Source organism: Capricornis sumatraensis, chromosome 3 (genome assembly GCF_032405125.1).
Source record: "Capricornis sumatraensis isolate serow.1 chromosome 3, serow.2, whole genome shotgun sequence".
Classification (NCBI taxonomy): Eukaryota; Metazoa; Chordata; class Mammalia; order Artiodactyla; family Bovidae; genus Capricornis; species Capricornis sumatraensis.
Window position 1 is genome coordinate 3,076,701 of NC_091071.1, and position 27,068 is coordinate 3,103,768.

Below are 27,068 nucleotides of genomic sequence, written 5' to 3' on the forward strand. Positions count from 1 at the left end.
TCCTAGGATTCTTCCCCAGCCCGACCCGGAGGCTGATGGAAAGGCGATGCTCGGCCCCGCTCCCGCTGTACATGCAATTGGCGACTGGAAAGACGGAAAGGCAGCTCTGGTCTGTGACGACGACGGAACCCTCCCCTGGGCTGAGGGGACAGCCTTGGGTGAGCTCTGCTCTGGGTCTTCCACGGAAACCCCGCCAACTGGCGGCCAGGCCTCCAGCAGCAAGCATGCCTGCTCGGGTTTGTCGTGACGATCGCCAGTGGACCAACTGAGCAGGTGGTCAACAGCAGGCCGGTCCACCAGCGCGGGATGCCATGGGGGGCATGCTGTTGAAATGTGAGCCCCACCCCCTCCGGCTCCTGCCTTCCTCCCCAACCTTCGCACCAGCTCCACCTCTCGCCCTGCCCTGGCAGTGCCCACCTAACTCAGGAGCAGTCACTGAAGTGCCCGGAATGTCCAACAGGCCACTCTGCTGCCAACTGCTCCCTCCCGGCTTCTTGGGACACAACAGCTGTCTTGCTGGGTCACCCTGGCACAGGATGGCCTCAGAGGAGGACAGGACGAGGGAGCTGGCGGGCATCTGAATTTCTAGTGTCCTGACCACCCCGCCCCTCGCCCCCGGGCACAGCCTAGGATGCTACCTGGAGAGAGTCTTACCTAACGAGGGACTAAGGAAAGTCTTTTCCTTGCCTGCGATGTTTGTGATATATGTGAAGGAATGCCAGGGTCTTGGGTTAAATGGCGTCCTGGGAAACTCACTCTCAGAATGATGCTGGGGAAGAAAGTTCATGGGAAGCAAGTCCTGAACAGGAGTTGGGGGGGGGGGGCAGGGTGGTCAAGGCTGCACAAACACCGTCCAGTGTCTTCACCAGCCTGTCCATAGTCAGACATTCCACCATTGGTGGTTCATTCCAAAGGGGCCCAGGCTTTGCCACACCTCTCATTATCACCACTGGGGACTGCTTTCCAACTCAGGGAGCTAATGAGGATACCAGGCCAAAGGGTTTGACATTCAGCCTCCTGCTGAGTCTTCAAACAAACCTGCGAGGTGTCGCCTTACCACACTCATCGTACAGCAGAGGAGACTGAGGCACAGAGAGGTTGAGGAGTTGGCCCAAGCCTTCCCAAAGAGGTGGGAGGACGCTGGAATTGGTCCCGAGTCTGGCAGACACAGTCCCTCCCTCCAGGAGCACGTGTGTTGGGCAGCAGGCACAAGTACCAGGCGATGAAGGAACACGGGTGGGCAGGTGAGCAGGGGGGGTGTTGGGAAGCAGAGTGGAGGGAGCCCCTAAATCAGAGGAGGATCAGAAGTTCTGCGCTAATGCCTGAGTGGGGCTTTGAAGGCTATGTAGGAGTTGGGTGGATGAGGGGGTGAACAGAGTCCCCATCAGAGGAACAGGCACCTCAAAAAGTGTGGGGATAAAGGAGCAGGCTGTCTAGGCAGAAATGTCATACCCAGTACCCAGGAGAAGCACGAGGAAACGCAGGCATCACAAGAGCTCTGCAGAGGCTCGGCGACAGGAAGTCCCGGGTCAGCGTCTTGAGCGCTCGTGGCTCAGCCACTGGGCTTCAGTCCCCATCAGCCCCTCAACAACGGGACTGTCGTCTCGGCCTGCCATGGTGCCATGCTTCGGGAGTTTTCCTAAACAGCATCCCAGGACCCACGTGGTCCCTCCCCCACCTCAGACCCCAGCTGAGGTTGGGTCACAGGGTCCCTGCCCTCAACCAGGGCGAGCCTGCCCTCCCCCTCAAAGTTCCCCTCCCCCCATCTCCAACCGTGACCCCCAACTGATAGGAAATCCTTGGTGGGCTCACAGGGCAGGTTTGCACAAACACACACACACACCCAGGCAAGAGGACAAAAACTCGCAAGCTCAGAAACCCGCCCGCCTGAAGATGTATCAGAGGACTTAATATCGTCTCAAATGTGGGGTTCCAGACGCCTGATCCCTGAAACACCCTGGCACGAGCGAGAACTCGGCGTGAGGCACCCTGTCTCTGCCCACTTGACCCTGGCTGGGAGTCTCGGAGTGAAGTCTGTCTAACCAGACGCAGATCCTGATGCAGTCTGAGATGCCAGGTCAGACTCTGCAGGCGGTCTGGCTCCCTCCCCAGCAGATGCCCTTGTGCCAGTCCCAAGCACTGGCCTAGCCCTGCGAGAGGGCTGAGGACATTGGCTGAGGGTTGGTTAGTCAGGCTTCCACCTCTGGAAGCCTCCTGATCTTTGGACTGCTGTAGGCTTCGCAGGTTGGGGTTGTCTCGGACACTCTGCCCAGATCCTCATCAAACGACCCGAGGCCTTCCCTCCAGGGCTCATCTGAGGAGCCTCCAAGGGCGGCTGATCAACACCCATTGAAAGTCTGAATCACAAACCCTAAATCTGGAGCGAGCGAACCGAGTTCCTGGGGTCTGCTTGCCCCCACACCGCCCCACCCCAATGAATGGCTCTCGTAATGTCTCTGGGTTTGTCGGCAAGAGAAGAAATGGCCAAGGGACAGGAGGCGCGTCCCCCGCCACCCGCCCTCTGTGCTGAGAACCCACTGCAGCGGAGCAGGATGGCGGGCTGCTCTGGGTGCACCTCAGTCTCCCCCCATAGCCCCCAACTGCCCCCGCCAGGGAACCAAGCCCGCTCCCCAACACGGAGACGCCGAAGTGGTCTGGCCACGACCCCACAGCAGAGTGCACAGGGCGGGCAAGGCAAAGAGGGGAGCCCTCATGAGTGCCGACTCGATTAGCAGTGGCTGCCCAGAGAAGTCGTGGAAAGAATTCTGAAACCGCACTGCGCGGCAGCTGACTGGGGATGCCTGCCACGGTCACAGATTCTCACCATCCCTGATCTACAAGCTGGGGGATGTCCCCCCGTGAGCAGAGGGTAATCCCCCAGCCAGGACTTTGGTAGCAGAGAAGGAGGCCCAGGCCACCCAGGGTGTCAATAACATCAGACTCCCCGATAGACTTCTCAGGGCCTTCAGAAGCACATGCGAGGCCCGTCATTCCTCAACTGGCCAGGACCGCGTCTGCCCCCTTTTCTGACGATGTGAACGTTGTTTGCTTTAGGAAATGTCTGTCTAGAATAGGAACGCACTGCAGGGTTCATTTTTCCTCTGAGAGAATGACTACATGCCTTCTCTCTCACCTAGAGCCCAAGGGATGGTCCGGCTTATCACCAGAAGTGATCTTGGACCCACTGAAAGCTAGACCCGTGGGAGGGCAGGTGGGCCTGGGCGCTGTGCTCTGGGCTCAGGGTTGCAGGAACACTCCCCGTGATGCTCTGCTCCAAAGGCCTACATGTCCCCACGCAGGCTGGGCCGCCTCACTTGGACACCCTGGCCTGCAGGGTGCTGGGCAGATACAAGTACCTCCAGATGGCATAGTAGTGGGTGCCAGCACCGAATGCCACAAAGAGATGCCAGATGGCATGGGCAAAGGGGATCCTCCCGTCGCTCTTGAAGAACACCATGCCCAAGCAGTAGAGGACCCCTCCAGCCACCAGCTCCCAGATGCCCTCGGTGTCAGGCTGTCGGCAAGGACAAGGGTAAGCACAGGTCAGATGAGCGGCCAGCAAGACCAGAGCCACCCAGGCACCCCCCACCACCAACCCCCCAGACAAGAAGACACGTGGATGGCGGGGCCACCCAGAGTCCCAGGAGGGGGATCTCAACACACCCATGTCATCAATTCTCCACCCCACCCCCGCCCCACCGATTCATTCTCATGTATAACGCATTTCTGTCACAGTCTCAAAGGGTATCTCGAAGCTTTTTATCTTTCCTAAAAAGCAAGACATCGAAGAAGGGAAAGCAGAGACACACACAGATACTTGTACAAGCAAGTTCCCTGCAAAATCATTTACTGCAGCCAAAGGGGGGAGGCAACCCAGCGTCCACCAGGAGGAGAATGGATACGCAAAATGGAATCCGTGTTCGTTTACACAATGGGGTGTTACTCAGTCTTAAAAAAGGAGGAAACTCTGACACATAATACAACACGGAGAAAACCTCAAGGACGCTGTGCAAAGTGAAATAAACCAGACGCAGAAGGACGGCGACCGTAGGCCTTGATGACCTGAACAAATCAAATTCACGGTTGGGAAGCACAGTGGTCGTCTGGCTACCAGGGGCTGGGTTGGAGGGAACAGGTAGGGAGTGAGGTTTAATGGGGACAGAGTGTGGGAAGGTGAGACAGCCCCGTGGATGGACAGTGGTGATGGCTGCACAAGATGAATGAACTTCACGCCCTTGAACTGTACACTTAAAGACGGCTAAAACCATAAACTGCATGTGTATTTTATCTCAGTTCTTAAAAAGTAATATGTATCCATGGGATGGATGTGAGAGTGGACTATAAAGAAAGCTGAGCGCCGAAGAACTGATGCTTTTGAACTGCGGTGTTGGAGAAGACTCTTGAGAGTCCCTTGGACTGCAAGGAGATCCAACCAGTCCATCCTAAAGGAGATCAATCCTGAATACTCACTGGAAGGACTGATGCTGAAATTCCAATCCTTTGGCCACCTGATGCAAAGAACTGACTCATTCCAAAAGACCCTGATGTTGGGAAAGACTGAAGGCGGGAGAAGGGGACGACAGAGGATGAGATGGTTGGATGGCATCACCGCCTCGATGGACATAAGTTTGGATGGACTCTGGAAGTTGGTGATGGACAGGGAGGCCTGGCGTGCTGCAGTCCATGGAGTCACAAAGAGCTGGACACGACTGAGCAACTGAACTGAACTGAACTGATCCATGGTGAAACATTTTAGAGAAAAATCAAAAGCAGTAAGAAGAGTGGCATTCGCGGCCCTCTGAGGTGAGCGCAAGTGACACCTGGGTGGTTGTTACGGGGGCTCAAGGGGAACAGGAGGGACGGGGGAGTAAGAACCTCCCGCCCCGTCTCCTGGGCCCCCTCCCACAGGTGTCACTGCTCACCACCAATAACCGTGTCTGACGGTATCCTTCCAGACTCGTCTAAATGCACGCAACACACAGTACGCACTTCATAAGCATGTACGTGCCCAGAGGGACGGGTCACTTAAGATAAGGGGGCTCGGGCCACGCCTGTCATCCTGATACATCACTTCCATGATGCAGTCTCGTGGGGATTCACCTACCTCCCCATGTGGGGACCCACCTCAGTCTTCGGAACAGCTGGGCAGCTTTTCACTGGAGGTGTGTACAAGCACACACCCAGCCCTCCAGAGGGTGATGCCTGACTATTGAAGACATATCACGGTAACACTCCTCAGCATGGACTGCTTGCCATACCCCGTCCTAAGGGCCTTACGTGAGTTATCCAATGCCATCTTCACAGCAATCTCCCGAGGCAGGTACGGCTCGATGTCACAGGCCCTCGACATCACGCCAAGTGAGACAAGCGAGTTGCAGAACAGTTTGTACAGTGTGATCCCATTTTTTTGTAAAAGAACAAACAAGTCATCATGTCTGCAGATCCACAGAGACTTGCTGTTAACCATCCTTAATGGTTTGCTGTGTATCTTTTCCGTTTCTCATGAAGAGGCATTAGATAACTCACATTACCGACTCAACAGACATGAATTTGAGCAAACTCCGGGAGACAGTGAAGAACTGGGAAGTGCTGCAATCCATGGGGGTCACTCAGCGACTGAACAACAAACTCACGTTTTCACAGGGAAAACGTTGAGTAGGAACGCCAAGGGGGCTGTCACAAGCTGGAGACTCGGCTCTGCCTCCACGGCCACCTGCGTTACTATCATTATCATCATAGATGTAATTTAGCCAGCAAGTACTTACTCTGTTGCAGGCACCCTTCGGGTCCCTTCCCCTGAGTTTTCTTACCTGATCCCTAAATAAGCAGGAAAAACTGGAGCCCAGAGGGACTAATGAACCCGCTGAGGTGAAGCAGAGAGAGGAGGGGCCCTGCAACCGAGGAGGGGAGCCCAGGGTGACCTGCACGCCTCCTGCCTTGGCGGGTGAGTCAGGTGGACCCCCGGCCTGAGATCACCATCTGCCAGAGCAGAAGGCTCAGCCTCACCATCTCCAGTACCACTCTGGGCCCCCTCCAGCCAGACGCGAGGCTCACACCGGGGTCGGGGGGACGGGTGACTTACCATGGAAAGGACGACCAGGGCGGGGAAGAAGCCCATGATGACATAGCAGAGCAGCTCCACGAGCTTGTACCTGCCAGGAAGACAAGGCGTCATGGCCTCGGGGCGGCCTCTCCGTGGGCATCACCTCCCTCATTCGGGTTGGGAGGGGACACCCCCAGCCGGAAGAGTAACGGAAGGGGACTCTGCCCTCTGCCCAGCACCCCTGAGCTCGGATTGGACCCAGCTGCACCCAGCAAGTGCTAGCAGAGCTGGGTGGCCGTGGGCGGGTCCCTTTCCCTCTCTGAGGCTGGGTTTCCACACCTGTGAACTGACATTCGAGGGTGGCAAATGCTGGGTGGGCATAGCATACCTAGGGGCTCCTCCCTTGCTCAACCCAGGGCAGGCATTACTATTCAATCCCAGCACTTTTCACCCCAAGGCTCGAGCAATCGCTCTCCATCCACCCAAGCGGCACCAACTGATACCCGTCCGCTGTCCTCGGACAGTCCGGGGTCTGTGGCTGCCTTTCACTTCTCCAGCTCTGTCTCCTTCCCCCTCGTCCTCACTTCCCTACTGTCTCTCAGCAGGATGGAAGTGGGTGGGCGGCCCTGAGACCCTCTCCTCACCTGCTAACACAGCTTAAGGAAGACCCCATTCAGGGGGTCGAAGCACCAACAATGACCCTTTTTTTTTTTTAACTCCTCACATTGACCCCATGGACTGTGCTGGACACAGAGGTGCCAGGCGAGGCTGTGCCCACACGCTTCGGGAGACATGCTGAGGTCTCCTCCCGCCAGGGGCAGGGAGGAGGCCCTGATGGAGGCACCGCGCCCCCTAAGACCCCGCCCCTCCCCACCCAGCCCCTGAGACCCCGCCCCCTCTCCCCACCCCTCTCCCTGAGACCCCGCCCCCTCACCCTCGCTCCCCTGAGACCCCGCCCCCTCTCCCCACCCCGCCCCTGAGACCCCGCCCCCTCTCCCCACCCCTCTCCCTGAGACCCCGCCCCCTCCCCCGCCCCCTCTCCCCACCCTGCTCCCCTGAGACCCCGCCCCCTTCCCCCCACCCCCTCCCCCGGCTTACCGCTCATGAAAGAAGAAGACATAGACTGTGCCGACCGAGGCCATGATCCAGACCAGCCATCGCATGTGGGAGGCCCAGGGGCCCAGCTCGCGGAGGTTCAGCCTGGGAGGCAGGACGGGAGGGCACAGGGGCCTGAGGGGGTGGGGGCAGGCCTGGGACCTTGCCTTCCATGGCCAGCCCCTCCCAGGGACACACGGACCCCACAGAAGCCCTGTCCCCTGTGGCTCCACGTCTGGGGTGTGGCCTCTCACGGAGGACACGTGGAGAGACAGAAAAAGAAACCGAAACTATGCAATTATTCGAGCCAAGTCAGCAAAACTGAGGAGGTCCCAGCACGAAGGAAAAGGGCATCTCAAACCAGTGGGCGTTTCCTGGCGCCGGGCTTCCGGCAGCAGGCCGTATTTTCGGGGAGCAGGGATCGAACCCGAGTCCCCTGCACTGGGCAGGCGGACTCCTACCCACTGGACCACCAGGGAAGTCCTGCCTGCTGGGTGACAGCTGAGCTGGCCTCGCGAACTCCTCCCTCTGCAGCCAGCAGAGCGTGGGGTTCAGCAGTAGACGAGACTTTGCAGGAGGAACTCCTTCCTTCCTTCCCCACTCCTGAGACTCTGCCCAGGCTCCCAGAAAAGTGGATTTTTCTCTCCGCGGCTCCAGCCAGGTGGTGTCCCCTGGGCCAGGTGCCTGCAGGACCCAGCCTTTGGCTCCAGCTGTTGGCTTAGGTCAGTGGCCCCCGACCTTCGAGGGACCAGGGACAGGTTTCGTGGAAGACAATTTTTTCATGGACTGGGGAAGGGATGGTTTTGTGATGATTCAAGCACATTACATTCATTATACACTTTACATTTTATTATTATTATTACATCAGCTCCACCTCAGGTCATCAGACATTAGAGCTCAGAGGTTGGGGACCCCTGGCTTAGGAAACGGCTGCGGAGCCAGGGGCCCCGGGCAATGCAGGCCTGTGCCCCAGGCCAGGGGGCTGGTCCTGCACCCTCTCTCCAGCCCAGCATGCATGCATTCTGGCCTCCAGCCTGTGCCGCTGTCTGTACAACCTGACTGCACAGAAACACGCTAGATTCCTGCAGAAGGGGCTCTGGTTCCGGAAGACGGTGACTTTTCTTTTGTCCACCTCAATATTTATGACTCGATTATTAATGGTTTTCCAAAGCACTGGGGAAAGGAAGGTTCTGTGTCACCTCTGACCCAGCTAGTTTTCTCCATCATTCGTGACACGGTCCTCCCTGCCTGATCGCGTGAATGGCGTCTGTGTGCGGGTCACCATCATCCCTCTTCAAGACAGCTGGGGGAGGGGGTACTATCGCTGCCTCCCTTTTAAAGGCCAGGAGACTGAGGCTCGGACAGACTCGGGAGTTATCCCAGGACCCGTGGCTCCGGAAAGGCTGATCAGGACCAGGGCCTCATGCGGTCTGATGCCACAACTGTTCTCTTCGAGCAGCGCCGGAGACTTGCGACCACCTTTTAGACCGTTTCTTTAAGGAAAGGTGATATGCTGGAATCTTATATGTAAGCTTAATCCATCAAAAATGAAAATAAAGGGGCTTCCCTGGTGGCTCAGCGGTAAAGATGCTGCCTGCCAGTGCGGAAGACACGGGTTCGATCCCTGGGAAGATAGGTCTGGGAAGATAGCACGTGTCTCGGAACAACTAAGCCCGTGTGTCGCAACTACTGAGCCTGTGCTCGAGAACCGGGGAGCCGCGCCTGCTGAAGCCTGAGCACCCTCGAGCCCGTGCTCCACAACAACAGGAGCCGCCGCGAGGAGAAGGAGCCCCCGCTCGCCGCAACCAGAGAAAACCTGCACAGCAACCAAGACCCAGCACAGCCAAAAGTAAATAAATAGAAACTTTTCACGAACGAAAATAATACCAAAACACGGAGTTTTTTCAGATTGAGGCAGGGATGGGGGGACCCAGAGTCATTCACGCCTCCACCCCCTCAACCAGAGCACAGCGAAGAGAAACACCCACAAATCACTCCATGAACCCTTGCCTGCTGCCTCCCTTCCCCCATGCAGCCGGGTGTAGGACACTGTCACCACCTCTGATCCTCTCTCAACCCCACATCCAGTCAACCGCCAAGTTCTGCCGACCCTTCCCCCGGCAACACAGCTCGAAAACCCGGGCACTTCTGCCCTTCTCGGCCCCTGCGTCCCTCCTCCACAGCTTGGACCACGGTGGTGGTTCGATCTCTGTGTCGGTGTTGGGACACAGTCCACACTCTCCGGGAGACACTAAGTCCCACAAGGACAGAGGGCCTGTGTCTCTGTTCACAGCCACATCCTCAGACACCAGCACTCGACGGGCACAGAGCCAGTGCCCAGACCGTCAGCGTCAGGGATAAAGGACAGAAACCCAGGCGCTGCGTCAGCCGAGGCGGGGGGGACAGTCAGAGGGCGGTTCCAGAAACCTCAGTCAAGGATAGTTACTGCAGCTGAGCACAAAACCTAGCTTTACTCTAATTGGCAACATCCAAAAAAGAAACCAGAGATTGCCCAACTCCTGAGAACTGCAGGTGGTGCCTGGGGGTGACCTGGGGCCATCGGGAGGCACCCTCCCATCGCTCCTGGCTTCTCTCCCCTGCTCTCTGCATCACCAGGGGCCCCCACCTACCCACCCGAACAGCAGCCCCTCACCCGTGACTGACCGTTCTTTTCAGGGTCTCCATAAACCAGCCCACCGGGCACCTGAGGACCAGAAGCACCCTGGGTTACACGTCCCCTCCTCCCACAAAGCTCAGCTGGGCACGGGCTGCCTCTGATTACGTCCCCAGGCTGACAGCAGCAAGAGCCGATTTTCTGGAGGAAACCAGGAACCCTGGGATTCCTCCCCACCTTCAGTCACTCATAGTTTCCACTCTGTTTCCTGTAAATACATCTTCCATCCATCCATCCATCCTCTCAACTCCAAGGCCAGTGCCGGGGCCCTGGCCACAACCATCTCTCTCCCAGCTCCCTCCATCAGCCTCCTTGCACCTCCTCGCTCCCAAGGCATCATCCTTCGGTCCAAAACATAAAACCAACGACTTCCCTAATGGTCCAGTGGTTAAGACTTTGCCTCCCGATGCAGGAGGGGGATCAGATTCAATCCCTGATCAGGGAGCTAAGAAACCAAATGACTCACAGCCTAAAAACCAAAAGGTGAAACAGAAGCAATGTTGTAACAAATTCAATAAAGACTTTTAAAATGGTCCACAGAAAAAAAATAAAACCAAGTGAATACTGCTTCAAGCCCCACCCGCTCCTCAGTTCACAGCCACACCCACAAGAGAAGAACCAGAGGACCCCCCGTGGAGCCACAATCACCCGAATGTTGGGAACCCCGCAGAGAGCCTGTCACAGGGGATGGACGCCTCTGGCTCATGCATCAGAAGGCTGTCCAGCAAGGAGACTGGACTGCGAGTCCTGCAACCATGACTCCGTGACCCTCAGCACACAATGCTGCCCGAAAGCAAGACCGGAAAGAACGACGATTCCATCCACGTGAAAGAAGACATGGGGCAAAGCTGCCCCAAGACGGCCGAGCACGGGATGCGGACCGGGGAGGGGCTGGACACCCGGGGGCCGGCCGCGGGATGTGGGAGGTCCCTGTGTGGACCCCCCAGGCACGTCTCAACAAAACGTGCTCTGAAGGCAATCGCCTTCGTGTGCACCAACTAAACCCACTTATTAGCTGACAAAATGAAAAAGAGCACTCCATTTACGATAGCCAGAGATCGGAATTCCCTGGGCAAGAGCAGGACAAACCTTTCCGTGCCTCCCACGCCTTGGAGGCCGACAAGCACAGGCTCCGGGGTGGGCCGGCTTCCGTAGCCGTGGCTCCTGGGCTCCAGAGAGCGGTTCAGCAGCTGCACGAGCGCAGCCACACTGCAAAATATGAGATCTTCCCGGACCAGGGACTGAACCCATGTCCCCTGCACTGGCAGGCGGTTTCTCAACCACCTAGTCCACCAGAGATATCCCTGCTGGGGGCGTTTAAACTGGTACAATCTGTGCAAAGTGCCTTGGCAACAGTTAGCCAAAGAATTAAGGCCCACTCCTGCCACCAAGCCTCCAAGTTTGGTGTTTACCCCACAAAGATCAGGCTCGGCTTAAGAATCTGTGGCTTCTGTAGCTCAAAACATGTTGGCTCAGCAGTTTCACTTGTTTCCAGCAACCGGTCCAGGCACAAGGGGATGCATGACCCATCACCAAGGACTCTCACTGCAGGCCCGTGCGCTACAGCAAAGGAAGGGGAGCCCTGATGTCATAAATACTCATAAATAGGAGCAGCCAGGGAACGCTATGCTGCTATAAAAAAGGAATGGGGATATCTTCAAGGTACTAATATGAAAAGAGGTCCCTCAGAACATGACTAAGAGCATGAAGGCTGACTTCAGCGTCTGTACAGTATCCTTCCTTTTCTACTCAAGAAGAAAAGGTGGCTCAGACAGTAAAGAATCCACCTCCAACGTGCGAGACCTGAGCTTGATCCCTGGGTGGGGAAGATCCCCTGGAGGAGAGCACGGCTACCCGCCCCAGTATCTTGCCTGGAGAATCCCCATGAATGGAGCCTTGCAGACTGCAGTCCATGGGGTCACAAAGACTCGGACACAACTGAGCAACTGAGCCTAACGCAGGAAAGTATAGGGACTTCCCTAGCGGTCCACTGGTTAAGACGTCACCTTCCAATGCAGGCGGTGTCGGTTGGACCCCGGGTCAGGGAGCTAGGATCCCACATGCCTCGTGGCCAGAAAAAAAAAAAAAAAAAAAGGTAAAACGGAAGCAATATTGTAACAAGATCAATAAATACTTTAAAAAAATAAAGTAGGAAAGTGAAGTGTGAATGTGTATTTGCATATATGCATATGCATGTATGCAAATGTGTGTATATACATATACACATACATACACATTTGCTCTTTTCTACACAAAATCACCCTGGAAGGATACACAGGAAGCTGGCGCTACCTCATTGCTTCTAGGAAGGAGGATGCGTGGAGGGTGTCCTTTTACCTACATTCTTGTGCTGAAGTCACAGATCACCCAGCAAAACACACAGGGAAACTCGAAGAAGGGAAGGAGAGGAAGCCAGCCCCAGCCCCCGCCCCGCTCGGCGACCCGCAGCGACACTCACCAGGGCGCGTAGGAGGCCGCTATGAAGAAATAGATGGCCATGCGGTCCGACATGTGCAGACAGTGCTCTACCGTCCTGCAGCAGAGAGGGCGGTTACGGGGCCCAACCTGGATAAACCGGCTTTGTGGGGGGGAGCCTGGGCGCAGGGCTGATGAGCCTCCATCCAGCCACGACCCCTCGGGCCTCAGTGTCCCCCCATCTGTGACTGATCAAGGCAGTGCTTTTCCAGCCAGGCTCCCTGTCACCCCAGGGGCTGAACGCAGACACCTCGGGGCTCCCGTCAAGGACCCTCCTCCCCCTGACATCCTACTTCTCTAATCAAAGCAACTCTGCACTGTTTTACATTCTGGGCTTTTCGAAAGATTTCAAATGATAAAAAATTCAGTAGCTTAAAAAAACACAGACTCACAACAGACAGAGAGAAACACAGTCTGCAAAACGCAGACTCACAGATACAGAGAAGAAACGAGCGGTCACCAGTGGGGAGAGGGAAGGGGGGCGGGCAAGACAGGGAAGGCAATGAAGAGATACAAACTGTTAACGTTTAAAACAAGCTACAAGGGGAGTTCCCTGGTGGTCCAGTGGGTAGGACTGGGTGCTTTCACTGCGGTGGCCTGGGTTCAATCCCTGGTCAGGGAACTAAGATCCCGTATGCCTTGAGATGTGGCTAAATAAATAAATATTGAGTAATGAAACACAATAAAATCAGCTACAAGGACGTATCATACAATACGGGGAATACAGCCAGTGTTTTGCAGTAACTATAAATGGAATATAATCTTTAAAAAATTGTGAATCACTAATTGTACACCTGTAACTTATGTGGTACATCAATTATACTTCAATTAAACAGTGAAAAAATTCAACTATACTCTATTTTTAATAACCTATATGGGAAAAGAATCTGAAAAAGTATATGTGTGTGTGTGTGTTTGTGTAACTGAATCACTTTGCCATACGCCTGAAACTAACACAAGATTATAAACCAACTATGCTTCAGTTAGAAAAAAAAATGAACTAAAAAATACACACTCAAGAGAAGCGCAGCAAGCAGAAGAAAACTTGGAAAATTAAACATGTATTAATTTTATTTCAGTCTATTTTCATTAAACCAGCAAACCCAGGTGCCCCTGAAGACCCTCTGGGTTCTGGTATTCCGGTTCAGGTCCAAGTTCTGGAGCCAGAAGGCCTGGGTTCGGATCCCAACCCTACCACGGAGGAACGGTGACCCTGAGCAAGAGCTTGCCCTCCCCGGTCTCCGCTCCCTCACCTGTGAAACAGGGAGGAGTACTGGCATCCTCCCACGGGGTGAGGGTGAAGAGGGTCAGGACTCAGCACCACGCAAAACAGGAAGTGCTCATAAACGCCACCTGTTTCCATGGTGGCCTCACCTTCAAGAGCAGACTACATGCCTTAGTGCGTCTGGCCAGCGTGGGGCAGCCTCCAAAACGGTCCTCAAGGAGCCCCGGCTCCTGGTCCCCACACTCTCGTGCAGCCCTTCCCACAATGAGTACAGCAAATGTTTGGAGCCGACGCGAGGTCGCACACGTGCCGGAGTGTGGTTTCTGAGGCTGACAACCTTTGCCTTGTTCTCTTGGATCAGTAACTACGGAGGGGAACAAGCCACGGGGCCGTGGAGAGGTCCACGTGGGAAGGGCCAAGCACCCCCAAGGATCCAGCACCGATGCGCCAGCCCTGCAAGGCAGCAGCCTCGGAAGTCGCTTCTCCAGTCCCTGGAAGCCCCAGCAGCATCTTGACCACATCAGCAACCTTGGACCGGAGCCACACAGCAAAGCTCCCCACTTCCTGCCTCTCTGAAGCTTAGAGAGAGAACACTGGAGTTCATCATTATTTGAAGTCTCCATGGTTCAGAATAATTTGTCACTCGGCAGTAGATAACTAATACAAACTGTGATTCAGTCTGGCCACTGCAGCCCTCATTAAATGTGGCCAGCGTTTCTATCCGACGCTGGGCTAACGACGTGTCTCCCTAGAAATACAGGGAGTAACAACAGCTAACATGTACAGAGCACATTCTGTAATCAGAGCACCGCGCAAAGCTCTTAAGCATGCCCTCTTTAACCCCACCTGGGGGGCAGGGGCCGTGATTTCATCCACCGCATCACACAGAAGGGCAGCATGGACACACCGCTGACCAGTGGGCTCCACACCAGGGACTGGTGTCTTTAGAAGGAAAAGGAGAGGGGGCCTGGGACGCACACACGCACAGAAGGAAGGCCTATGGGGAGAGGCGGAGACTGGAGTGACGCTGCCCCGAGCCAAGGGACCGGGGAGCCACCAGAAACTGGAGAAGGAAATACAGGGTCCTCCCCTGGAGGCGTGGCCCCACTGACTCGCTCATCTCAGAGTCTGGCCTCCTAGACCACGAGTGGCTAAGCGCCTATTGTTTCAGGATGCTCCGTGTGTGGTAATTTGTTACAGCAGCCACAGGACTCTCATACAGTCGGGTCCACCAGGACCCACGGAGAGAACGGGGACAGGACCGGTGGGATACAGAGAGTCACAGGGCCTCTGGGGGCAGGAGGGGCACTGGACATGGGGACCAGCTGTGATCACTGCAGCTGCTACAATGGACCAGAGTCGCCTCACTCTGTGGGGGGCCTGGAGTCCTGGAATCAGTTCTGGCCTGGCCACGACCAGCGATGTAACCTTAAGCATGTCCCGTCACCTTCCAAATTCAGAGTCGTCACCCACAAAAACCGGGATTCTGTAAACTGCCACGTGGATGAGCCCCCGGGATGTCTCAAAGAAGCCCGTGACAAAGGGCAGAAGCACCCCAAGTGTCCGTAACAGCTGAATGGATAAACAAAGTGTGGTCCAACCGCACAGTGAGACATGCTCCAGCCTTGAGAAGGAAGGCAATTCTGACACCTGCTGTGATGAGGATGAGCTCTGAGGATGCTGTGCTCACAAAAGGCTAAGTAGTAAATGGTCCCACTTACACGGGGTGCACAGAGCAGACAACTCATAGAGACCGAAAGCAGAAGGGCGGTGCCGGGGGCCGGGAGGAGATGGGGCGTTAGTGTTTAATGGAGACAGGGCCTCGGTTTGGGAAGATGAAAATATTCAGCAGATGGATGGTGGTGACGGTTGTACAACAGCGTTAATGTGTTTAATGCCACTGGATGGTGCACTTGGAAACGGTCAAGATGGTGAATTTTACACCATGCTTATTTACCACAAAACAAATCAGAATGAAAACCCAGGATGCTAATCCCTACACGGCAGAATTTTCGGAGAGATCCACAGTGACAGCCGCAGAGTGCCCGGAACCTAGGGGTGCCCAGGAACGGGCAGCTACTGTGACAGTTAAAAGGGTCCCTCCTAACGGCCTCGGAGTGAGGGGCTTGCTCTTCCGGCTGCTCAGAGGGGAGCACACGAGGCCTCTGAGGGTGAAGGGGTTCCCCGGGGGACTCAACCCCGCTGGCCGGAAGCAAATGTGGCGCAAGGCCTTCCATCCTGGGCCCCTCTCCGCTCAGCCAAGCATAGCCCGAGGCATCTCGCCTCCCCTCGGCCCGCTGTGGGCCCCAGCCCTGGTGACCCCGCCACACACACACCCCCACCCGTGGGCTGGGCAGCAGGCACCTGAGGTGGCTCTTCTTCCAGGAGATGGTGTGGAACACGGTGGACACCACGAAGAGCCCGCAGAGCCCGAGGCCGTAGATCCAGGCGGAGATGGCCTCCCAGTCGTCATCCGACAGGAAGTAGAGGTTGGAGCTGCCGAGGATGCTGGGGATGATCCAGAGCTGGAGGCAGGGAGGGGGCGGCGCTGCAAGGCCGGCCTCTGGAGCAGGGGCCAGGCAAGTGCAGAGCCCCTGAGCGACCCCCATGCGTTTTCTCCTGACCTGTACCGCCCGACAGAACTCCTGTCATGGAGGGAAGGTTCTCGACCTGCACTGCCCCACAGAACTTCCACAGTGGTGGGAAATTTCTAGACCTGCACTGTCCAGTATGGAAGCCTCCGAGCCCACACAGCTACCGAGCACATGAAATGTGGCTCGTACCACTAAGAACTTGCCGTTTTCATTTTCTCTCATCTTAACTGGCTTCAACTTTGAATCTAACAGCTACACCAGGACAGTGCCAACCATACTGGACAGCGTAGCTCTAGACGATATGGCGGTAAAACAGGAAGCCCAGACCTCCCGTCTTCAGGACGCGTCTGGCCACCGCCCCCATCCTCCACGTCTGCTGCTAACCCAGCCTCGAGCACCCTAGGCTGGCCACGACGCTTCACACTGCTGCACTGATGCCCACAGGGTTCTCCCCGAAGATGTCCCTCCCACAGTGCCTACCTGGAAAACTTATTCTTCAAATCTTGGTTTATCCTTTCGTTCCTCTGAGAAGTCTCAGAGTTCTGCAAAGCACTGGCCGGGGGGCGGGAGTACAGGGTCTCCAAAAGAGTCTGTCTAATTCTGCGTGTTGGGAGCACTTATTTTGGAGAGAGGCTCAACAGCAGCTCCAGCCGACAAAAGTACTTAACACAATGCAGGTGGCGCAGCAAATTTTAGTTTTAATTAGTTTTTAATTTATTTACGTGCCTGTGCCGAGTCTTAGTCACGGCACTTGGTATCTTCAGTCCTCACTGCCGTGTGCAGGATGTCTAGTTGCAGAGTGCAAACTCTTAGTGGCGGCATGTGGGATCTAGCTCCCCGACCAGGGATCGAACCCGGGGCCCCCTGCGCTGAGAGCACACAGTCTTAGCCACCAGACCACCAGGAAGTCCCAGCACAGGTAATTTTAGATTTTCCAGTAGCCACATTTTAAAAATGAAAAAATACATTTGTTAATATATTTTGCTTTATTAATAAATGTTTTATTAATAAACATTAATTTATCTATATAAATTATATTTTTTAAATATTATATTAATTGATATATTTGACTTTATTAATGTATTTTGCTTAGTCTGATATATCCAAAGTATCCTTTCAACACGTCATTAATATAAAAAGACCTAAGAGATCTTGCATTCTTTTTTTTCATGCTGAGTCTTCAAAAGCTGCTGTGTAGTCTGTACTCTCAGCGCACCTCAGTTCAGACGCGCCGTATTTCAGCTGCGTGAGGCCAGTGGCTACGAAGCTGGACAGCGTAGGTCCGGATCTTCGTAAGATCCTCAAAGGGGCCCAAAGGCTTAAGGACCGCTGCCCAGAGCAGGATTTCGTGGGGGAGACGGGAAGTATTCCCAGCCCCGGGAACAGCATGTGCAAAGACACTGGGTCGTGCCTTCTAGTTTGGAAACAGCGGGTGGGATTCAGGGTAAGATCACGGCAAGGGGGAGGTGGGCCGACATTCAGGCTAAGACCTGTATCTGGGAGCTTCTACTGAGCCCAGACGCTGTGCCGGGTACTAGGGAGCCACTGAAGGCTCTTAAGGCCAAAGAGAAGCACGCTCAGAGCCACAGTCCCATTTACCCACATGGCCTTCCCTCGGGATCCCACTGACTCTTCCAGGGCCACGGAAGAAGGCCTGAGGGGCAGGCCCCTCAGGTCACCGCCCTGGGATGAGAACACTGACTCCAAGGGCAACAGGCTGCCTCCCGGCCCCTCTTGTGCCGCTCAGCGCCCCGAGACTCACAGCATGGGTGGCACAGTTGGCAGCATGCTCATACTCCGTGGGCTGGTACCTCTTGTGGGCGGGAACCCGGTGGTTCATGAACCTGGGGGTAAACACACAACCATCGGGAGCTGGGCCGAGGCAGCTGGCAGCAGCCCCAGTCACAGACCCCAGGCGCCCTCGGCCCTGCTGGTGGGGAGGGCCCGCCTCCGCTCTCACCCCTCCCCTCATTCTCTCTATTACACCTTTTTTGAACTATCCAGCATTTTGAGCCAAATCCCCAAAGTCACCTTTGCTAAATATCAGGTTGCAGGGAATTCCCTGACAGTCCAGTGATTAGGACTCTTTGCTCTCACTGCCGAGGGCCCAAGTTCAATCCATGGTCAGGGAACTAAGATCCTGCAAGTCGTGAAGTATGGCTAAAATATTAATAAACAAATCCTGGGGCATAGCATGCTCTTTCATTTCCTATTTTTAATTTTCTTTATGCGTCACAGATACACGGTCTATAGCTCCCCAGGGTGCAGTTCCATGGATTTTACACAGACACACACCCACGTGCCCACCACCCAGAGCACCCAGAGCACCCAGAGCACCCAGAGCTCCTTTCCCACGCCCTAGAAAGTGCCTTCAGGCCCCTTCCTCGGAGCACCACCCCTCGAGGAACCTGCCCCCCGACCCACACACCCTGCCACTGTAGACTAGTCTCGCTGGTTCCTGATCTTCCCATCTGTGGGATCACACAGCACACACCCTCTGGGTCTGGCTCCTTGCGCACAGCGAGACTTTTGTCAGATGTAGTAATTGGTTGCTTTCATTGCAAAAGAGTATTTTGCCAGGTGAGCAAACCACAATTCATTCATCCCATCTCCTGGAGGTGGACGTTCCAACTTGAGGCTGTTGTGGTGACTCTGCTGTGAGCATTCACGGTAGGGAACCTCTGCTCTCATTTCTGCTGGGCATTGATCCACAGGTGAAACGGCCGGGTGACTTTATCTTGACAGTAAACATTTCTTTTTATAAAACTTGTTTGGCCACATGCGGGATCTTACTTCCCCAACCAGGGATCGAACCTATGGCCCCTGCAGTGATTGTGCAGAGTCCTAATCATCGCACCACCAGGAAAAATGAAAGTGAAAGTCGCTCAGTCGTGTCCGACTCTTTGTAACCCCATGGACTACACAGTCCGTGGAATTCTCCAGGCCAGAATACTGGAGTGGGTAGCCATTCCCTTCTCCAGGGGATCTTCCCAACCCAGGGATCGAACCCAGGTCTCCCGGAAGTTCCAACGAGAAACATTCCTGATGTTCCGGTGTCTTTCGAGAATCTTCCAAGCCCCACCCCCCGCCTCTGTCCGCCCCAGTCTCTCTCCTCCTTACAGGAGCTCCACCAGCCCACAGAGCCATCACGACCCCTGCTTTCCAGAGGGGGACGCTCCAGGGCACAGTCAGGAAGCGACATCACCCAGGTGGGACGGGACGGTGCACCTGACCGACAGGACTCCCTGCAGGCGTCTCCAGGTCAGGCTGGCAAGGGGGTGGGGGCTGGGGGATGAGAGCTGCCAACACCTGGCTCTCGGGCGGTGGGCAGCGCCGCACCGGCTCAGAGTCGGGCAAGTGGGCAGTTCACCTTGGACTCTGCCAGGAATCATCCACCAGGTGGGGTTAAACTCCACTTAAACACCGAAAACGACCCCCCCACCCCAGGAACCCGATTATTACCAGAAAGACCCACCAACATGAGAAATGGGGGTATGGCTCAGAACAAAGAGCTCAATGCAGTACCGTGCACAGAGCATTTATAAAGCACCACTGTATGCTGTGTCCACGCCAGGTGCGGGAGGCTTCCCTGCGCTCCAGCGGTTAAGACTCTGCGCTCCCAATGCGTGCTGTGTGTGGTCCACTTGGCATTTGTTGAGGACCTCCTATATGCCGGATCTACACCACTAAAGCAAATAAAACAACAAAAAATAGCGTTATAACAGCTGAATTGTGTCCTCCCAAAATTCCTGTGCTAAAGTCCTGACCCCCCAGGACCTCGGAATCGGACTTATTTGTAAAGAGCTGCAGATGTAATCAGCTGAGATGAGGTCACACTGAAGAGGGGTGAGCCCCTCATCCAACACGACAGGTGTCCTTGTAAGCAGAGGAGAGCCACAGAGGGCAGACGCGGCGGAGACAGGCCTGGGGCAGCTTCGCGCTGAGGGCGCCAGCAGGCAGCTGGCAGAGGCTGGGAGGGAGGCCCGGAGCAGGAGCATCCGCAAGCCTCCAGAGGGAGCCAAACCGGGGCCCGATTTCCATTGCTTTAAGCCACTGACTCGGAGAAGGCGATGGCACCCCACTCCAGTACTCTTGCCTGGAAAACCCCATGGATGGAGGAGCCTGGTGGGCTACGGTCCATGGGGTCGCTAAGAGTCGGACACGACTGAGCGACTTCACTTTCACTTTTCACTTTCATGCATTGGAGAAGGAAATGGCACCCCACTCCAGTGTTCTTGCCTGGAGAATCCCAGGGACGGGGGAGCCTGGTGGGCTGCCGTCTATGGGGTCGCACAGAGCCGGACACGACTGAAGCGACTTAGCAGCCACCAACTGTGGGGACTTCCCTGGCGGTCCACTGGTTAAGACTGTGCTTCCACGGCAGGAGGCACAGGTTCAGTGCCTGGTTGGGGAACTAAGATCACGTATGTAGCACGACATGGCAAGAAAAAATAAGATAATATAACAAGCCACAAAGTGTGTGTTCATCCGTTCCCAGAGACACTAACCCAGGGACACACAGTGCTCCCTTTGACGGATTCTGCCCCAGAGCCCCCCAGAGAGGCGGTGCTGGTTTACACCTTGCTCTTATTGGGCTGGGGGCCAGGACTCCGAGGCGAGCCGTGAAGGGGAGAGCTGACACCTTTCTCCTGAGCGGGAAACCAAGTCTCCTCGACCTGTAGCCATGACCGCCCTCTCCCTTGCCCCTTTCACAAACACCAAGCCCCCCGCGGTGCCAGCCACTTGGTCTGAGGGTGATGTCACGGTTGCCAGGGCGACCAGGATGGGGCAGTTTATTTATGTATTTCTGGGCTCCACAAAACTTTCCTTGTCTTTCACCCGGAGCTGCCGCTATTGAACGAGGTCGGGAGAGTGGAGAGGGGCCAAGGGCAAAGACCCAAGTAACAGAGTTCCCACAGCCCGCAAGAATCGAGAACGCTTTCTGTAACTCCTTGTGGTGTCCTTTCTCTTCCTCCATAAACCTCTAGGCAGGCATTTTGAAGAGGACAATGCATCCACTGTTTGTTTTTCATTTTCCTTTCCATTTACATTCAGCAGAAGTTCCCCTTTCCGCAGCACATCTTTATATAAGTTTAGGTGAATGAAGAGAGTTGCATAACCACCACCATAACCAAGAGCAACCAAGAGAAACAAGCGGTCCGTGACCCATCCCCCCGAACGCCCTCCCGCCTCCGGCCGCCCTGCCCCTTTCTGCAGTCCTGTAGCCGCGGCTCTGCCCTCTGACCCCTCACAGCTTTCCCATTTCCAGAACCTCATACACACGGGATCATACAGAAGCCCTGCAGGCTTTTTTTTTTTTTTTTTTTTTACTGTCTAAAAAGAATTGATTGCTTAAAGTCAAGCGTATTCTTAGATGAAAAGAAACTGTGCTTGGAATGCCAAACAGGGATTTACTTCTTTTCTGCTTCAACTGTATCTAAGACAAGCTTGTTTCCTATGAAAAGCAAATGGACCCTTCTAACATTACTATTCTTGGCCATCACCTCAACCCTTCCAGCCTCTTTTCTTCTTTTCCCCTGGCACAGTCTTTTGAGTTTGGCTTTCTTCACTCAGCTTAAAGCAGGTTAGCTCCATCCATGCGGTTGCCTGGGTCAATGGTTCTTTCCTTTTCATTGCTGAGAACTAGTCCTTTGTATGGACGTGCCATGGCTTGTCTATCTGTTTCCCCAGTACGGGGATGAGGGAGTCATTTTTAACAGCTGAAATGCAGAGAGAAAATTTAGAATGTTCTGGAACAGAGCTGGCAGCCTTCAAGACTGTAGGAAATTTCAGAGTCAGCATTTCTAGTTAGTTGCTGCTCATTCAAATAAAGGAGGGAAATGGGCCTTCTGCCTCCTTTCTGGAGAACGGAATCCGAGTTCTGGGCCAGCCCGGCCACTTAGATGACCGCGTGGCCGCAGCACGTCATGGGGGTAAGGAGGCTACCTCCTTGTGGAGGGCTCAAACTGAGCTGCCAGGAGACCAGGACCAAAGGTCGACGCCCACCCTGAGCTGATGGGGGCAGGGCTTTGGAGCCAGACACACAGCTGGGTGGAAAGTCCCTGCCTGGTCACATCGCTGCTGTGTGACACAGAGGAAACATCTTAACATCTCTGGGCTGCCACACAACTTTCTCATGTGTCCATAGCATACCACCACAGGCCCCTCAAATGTACGTTCTTCTTGAACGTAAAATACATTCGTTCCATCCCAACAACCCCAAAAGTCTCAACTAAACTCAGCATTACTTCTAAAGCCCAAAATTCAAAGTCTCATCGAAACATCATCTAGGGGCTTCCCTGATGGCTCAGTGGTTAAGAAAACGTTTGCAATGCAGGAGAGGCAAGTTCAATCCCTGCATCCGTCCCCTGCATTGGGAAGATCCCCTGGAAGAAGAAATGCAACCCACTCCAGTATTCTTGCCTGGAGAATCCCATGGACAGAGGAGCCTCCACGGGATCACAAAGAGTCAGACCCGACTGAGAGAGCGAGCAAGTCAAGTGGAGCGAAACATCGAACGCAGACGTGGGTGAGACACGGAAGTACAGGTCATTCAGGCAAAATTCCTCTCCAGCTGTGAGTCTGGGAAACCAAATACGATGGTAGGACAGGCGCGGGACAGACATTCCCATTAAAAAAAGAAAAGATAGCAAAAAGAAGGAAGGGATTCCAAGCTCTGCAACAAGAGCTGCTGCTGCTGCTGCTAAGTCACATCAGTCGTGTCCGACTCTGTGCGACCCCTTGGACGGCAGCCCACCAGGCTCCTCTGTCCCTGGGATTTTCCAGGCAAGAATACTGGAGTGGGTTGCCATTTCCTTCTCCAATGCATGCATGCATGCATGCTAAGTTGCTTCAGTCGTGTCCGACTCTGTGCGACCCCATGGACAGCAGCCCACCAGACTCCCCTGTCCATGGGATTCTCCAGGAGAAGCCCCCGTAATGAGAAGCCCAAACACTGAAACTAGAGAAAGCCTTCACGCAGCAACGAAGACTCAGCACAGCCAAGACTAAGTCAATGAAAGCAAGGGATCTGTTAAGAGTTGGAAAAAAAGGAGGAAGGGGTGACGGGGCCCCAGCAGGTCCAAAGGGGAGCGAGGCAAGCTCCTTGAGACCGTCAGGCTGGAGAATGTCTTCTCCGGTCCCATGCTCTGCCCTCCGGGGGCCTGGGGTGACAGCATCACCCCCACAGTTCAGCAGGTCACCCCACCCCTGAGACGCCCCCACCTTTGGAAACAGGAGCAGCCGGTCCCGCCCCAAGATCTCTGAACCGCCTCTGCTCGTGGCTCTTCCCTCTTTCCCAACAACGGCGCAGGTGTGCAGCCCTCCTCCACGCCTTCGCCCCAGCTGGGAGGACTCTGCCCCAGGCTTCAGGGCAGAGGCAGATGGGCCCACAGTCCCCACTGACACTAACCTCCTCACGAATGGTCCGCGGGCCACATCCGCAGTGTCCCTTCTAAACACGTGCCCGCTATTTAACTAACGTACGGACAGGCGGAGAATTCTCCAAACATTTACGTCCCGGCTGCTTTCTGCGTCACAATTCCTGCTTCGTTTCATTTCTCTCCTCCCGTATCTCACTATAAGCAGCTGGGAGGACCAAGCCACTCCATCAACACTGGGCTCGGGGACCGCCTCTGCTCGACGTCCAAGGACACCACGTACGAGTCCCGCCCTACCCAGAACACAAACACAAAGACAACTCAGGCAAAGGTCTCAGCTGCTTTACAGTGAGGACCTTCTGTCTATTATCCAGTAACATGCCCCTCACCCCACCTGAGACCACGCCACACTGGCCTCAGAATCCCCCAGGAGCGGGGAGGGTGCTGATAACATCCCCATTGCTCAGATGAAAAAAGTGAGGGCCTGAATTTCTGCCAACATCCTAGTCACGACTGTCATGAATTCTCCCAGCAGATGGAGGCTTTCTCTACCACTCTCTTTCCTTGGTGGGTTCACACCGGAATTACCTTTAAAAGTCCCTTCTCAGGGGACTTCCCTGGCGGTCCAGTGATTAAGAACCTGCCTTGCAATGCATGGGATACAGGTTCGATCCCTGGTTGGGGAACTAAGATCCCACATGCTGTGGAGCAACTAAGCCCCAACTAGAGAGTCCGTGCCCCATGACAAAAGATCTCACGGGATGCAACTAAGACCCGCCACAGCAAATAAGTAAATACATTTCTTTAAAAAGTCCCTTCTTGAGTTTTACTTCCATGAACTTCAAAACCCTTCCAGTCCCTACTCGTTCAACCCCAGCCCCAGCCCTTATCAGCCCGCATGTCTGTGGACAAGTTACTCAAGCCTTCTGGGCCTCACTTTTCTCATCTGAGCAATGGGGGTGTTATCAGCACCCACCCTGGGGGATGCCAAAGGGATGGAATGGGTTAATACGTGCACAGCACTCAGTACACATTGACCCATGACTGATACTGATGATTCTCTTACTATAAATCCTCCATGGTTTTACTGAACCCACTTTACAGCTGAGAAAATTGAGGTCCAGAAAATCAAATCACCTTCCTGATGCAATACTCTGGCCACCTGATGCGGAGAACTGACTCATTCAAAAAGACCCTGATGCTGAGAAAAACTGAAGGCAAGAGAAGGGGATGACAGAGGATGAGATGGTGGGATGGCATCACTGACTCGATGGACATGAGTTTGAGCAAGCTCCGGGAGTTGGTGATGGACAGGGAGGCCTGGTGTGCTGCAGTCTGTGGGATCACAAACAGTCAGACACGACTGAGCGACTGAACTGAAGTGATTCAAGACAGCTAGGAAAGGACGGAGCCAGGATTTCAGCCTGGGATTGTCCAACCTCAAGACCTGGGCTACAGGAGGGTAGCGAGACACAGTGTGTGAAGTGACCCGCACACAGGAGGCACGTATGCACGCTGACTCCTCTCTGCCTCCTCTTTCAGCTCTGGAAGAGGTGCTCTAATGTGTCTAAGTAAGGAAAGAAGAAGCTTTGCACAGACAAAGACCCTCTGTTAACACACCAGCATGGAGGTGACATGAGCTGAGTCTCCACTGAGCCATCACTGCTCCCCTCCCCGGAACCCGACACCGTCCAGGACAACAGCATCATCATCCCTCGCCTAGCAGGCTGGAGGAAGGGCCCAGGGCTAGCCTTGCTGCCTTTAACAATCATCGGGGAGATCTGAAAAGTCCCAGACAAAACAGAATCAATGGGGTGGGGGGAAAATGTTTTTTAAAACTTCCCACATGATTCCAGTGCAGGGGCACGGCTGAGGAGCACGGGCCGGAGGCAGAGGCCGGCAGGCAGGGGGTGAGGAGCATGGGCTGCAGGCAGAGGCCGGCAGGCAGGGGGTGGCCCCGGACCCCAGGACCACGGAATGAATGCCGGGCCCAGCAGAGGCAGCACACGGACTTCAGCTCACACGCCAGTTCTGACCAACGGATAAGAGCCTGCCTGGAGCGCTGTGCTGGAAGAATTCTGAGAACGAACCTAGGTGATGAATTAGCAATGTCTGCCACGGGTGCCGGGCAGGCGAGAGGCAGCCGTCGCTGGTGTTAAGAGTTCCCTGCAAAGCTTCCACTCCCTCCCCTTCTCCCAGCCTCACAAGGACGCTGTAAACTGAGCAGGGCAGAGATGATGCTTGTTATGTTATACAGGGATTCTGAGACGCAACTCAGATGTGGTGCGGCTGACTGCAACCCAGACAGGTTTAGACAATCCACTCACCGCCTCTTTCAGCCCTGTCCATGGTCCTGATGGGAAAGGTTTTGCCATCAGTCTTTCACACCGTAGGATGAAGTATCTGGTCATCGCCTCCTGGATGGAGGACTGGCCGTGGAGCCAGAGGTGAGGGGAGAGAAGGAGCAGAGCCCTTTCTTAGCTCCTGAAAGCCCCACCTCACTGGCCAGGGGTCACAGCAGCCCTGGCCACAAGTTATCCATGACCCCCAGGCCCCCTAAACTCTGGCTGTGTCAACCCCTCCCATGCTGGACTGGCCTCACCAAGACTCCTTCCCAGGCCCCACTGGCCAGAGTAAAGCCCTGGAGGACCCAGAGCATAAACACCTGTGCCAAGGCCAAGAACGGAAATCACCAGGCAGCTCCTGCATGGGCTAGAAGACCCTGTGTTCCAGGGCGTCTGCTTCCTTCGTTTTCTATCCCTGACTCACTCCCTGTAATTTCTCCTCACCCCAGGAAAGATCTCTCCATAGTCCACAGTCATCACGCCTCTTGGCCTTGCACACATTGTTCCTTCTGCTTAAAAGTCCTTTTCCCTCTTTTCTAGCTGGTGAACTCCTATTCAGCCTTCAGAACCCAGGTCAAAAAGCCCTTCACCTGAAAAAGCCTTCCTTGAGCCCTACTATCACACCCCATCCAGACTGGATTGTAAACTGCCCCCTCTCACCTCAAAGCCACTGCTTAGGTTGCCTGTTTGGAATCTCCTTCCCCCTCTTGTCTTCCCAGACCATTCCCAGGGGGAGGCGGCTCTTTCCTCAGGACCTCCACAGCAGCCTGTGTGACCCCTATTGTAGCACGGATGATCCATATTTGGGTGCTTCTGGGTCTGCCTCGGCCCCAAGACGGCAAACCAGGGGACTGGCCCTGATTTCTCTTCACCTACCTGGACCCAGTGCAGAACCTGCACACAACAGGTAATGCTCGCACGCAACCAAATAACAATCATCTCTGAGCATTTACGACGTTGTTCAGACTCCACGTGACCAGTCAGGAACAGCCACTGTCTTTTAAAAACCTTCAGAGCTTTTGGATTCAATGGATTCCAGAGACATGGGTTAATCCAGCCGGGACCTTGGCTGCCCAAGGTCACACGGTTCCAGCGGTGGGAGACAACTTGCTGGTTCAGAAAAGCAGGAGGTAGGAAAGGAAACCCCGATGAGGGCCTGGGGAGAAGAGGGGAAACGCTACTTCTTTTCCTTCTATTTCTGGGCTGCTTGACCGGCTACAATGTTCAGTCACTAAAAA

At 54.9% G+C, this 27,068-nt stretch overlaps 1 protein-coding gene across 1 annotated transcript; it reads right to left on the reverse strand.

The window, feature by feature from the left end:
- Positions 1–3,310: 3,310 nt before the first annotated feature.
- On the reverse strand, positions 3,311–26,307 carry MMD2 (monocyte to macrophage differentiation associated 2). The gene is made up of 8 exons (XM_068967502.1): positions 26,275–26,307; positions 25,106–25,266; positions 17,869–17,950; positions 15,877–16,037; positions 12,271–12,345; positions 7,142–7,243; positions 6,083–6,152; positions 3,311–3,514 (listed from the first exon to the last, which is right to left on the reverse strand). The coding sequence occupies exons 1-8, from the start codon at positions 26,305–26,307 to the stop codon at positions 3,311–3,313; spliced, it is 888 nt and encodes a 295-aa protein (XP_068823603.1).
- Between the last annotated feature and the right edge of the window lie 761 nt (positions 26,308–27,068).

What these genes read in the sequence shown, in the direction of transcription:
- MMD2 (XM_068967502.1), bottom strand. Translation starts at nt 26,307, where the DNA reads ATGACTGTGGACTATGGAGAGATCTTTCCTGGG. An exon ending in CCAACTGTGCCACCCATGCT is followed by an intron (nt 16,038 to 17,868) that starts GTGAGTCTCGGG and finishes CCCTGCCTCCAG; the next exon opens with CTCTGGATCATCCCCAGCAT. An exon ending in TGGAAGAAGAGCCACCTCAG is followed by an intron (nt 12,346 to 15,876) that starts GTGCCTGCTGCC and finishes TCTCTGCTGCAG; the next exon opens with GACGGTAGAGCACTGTCTGC.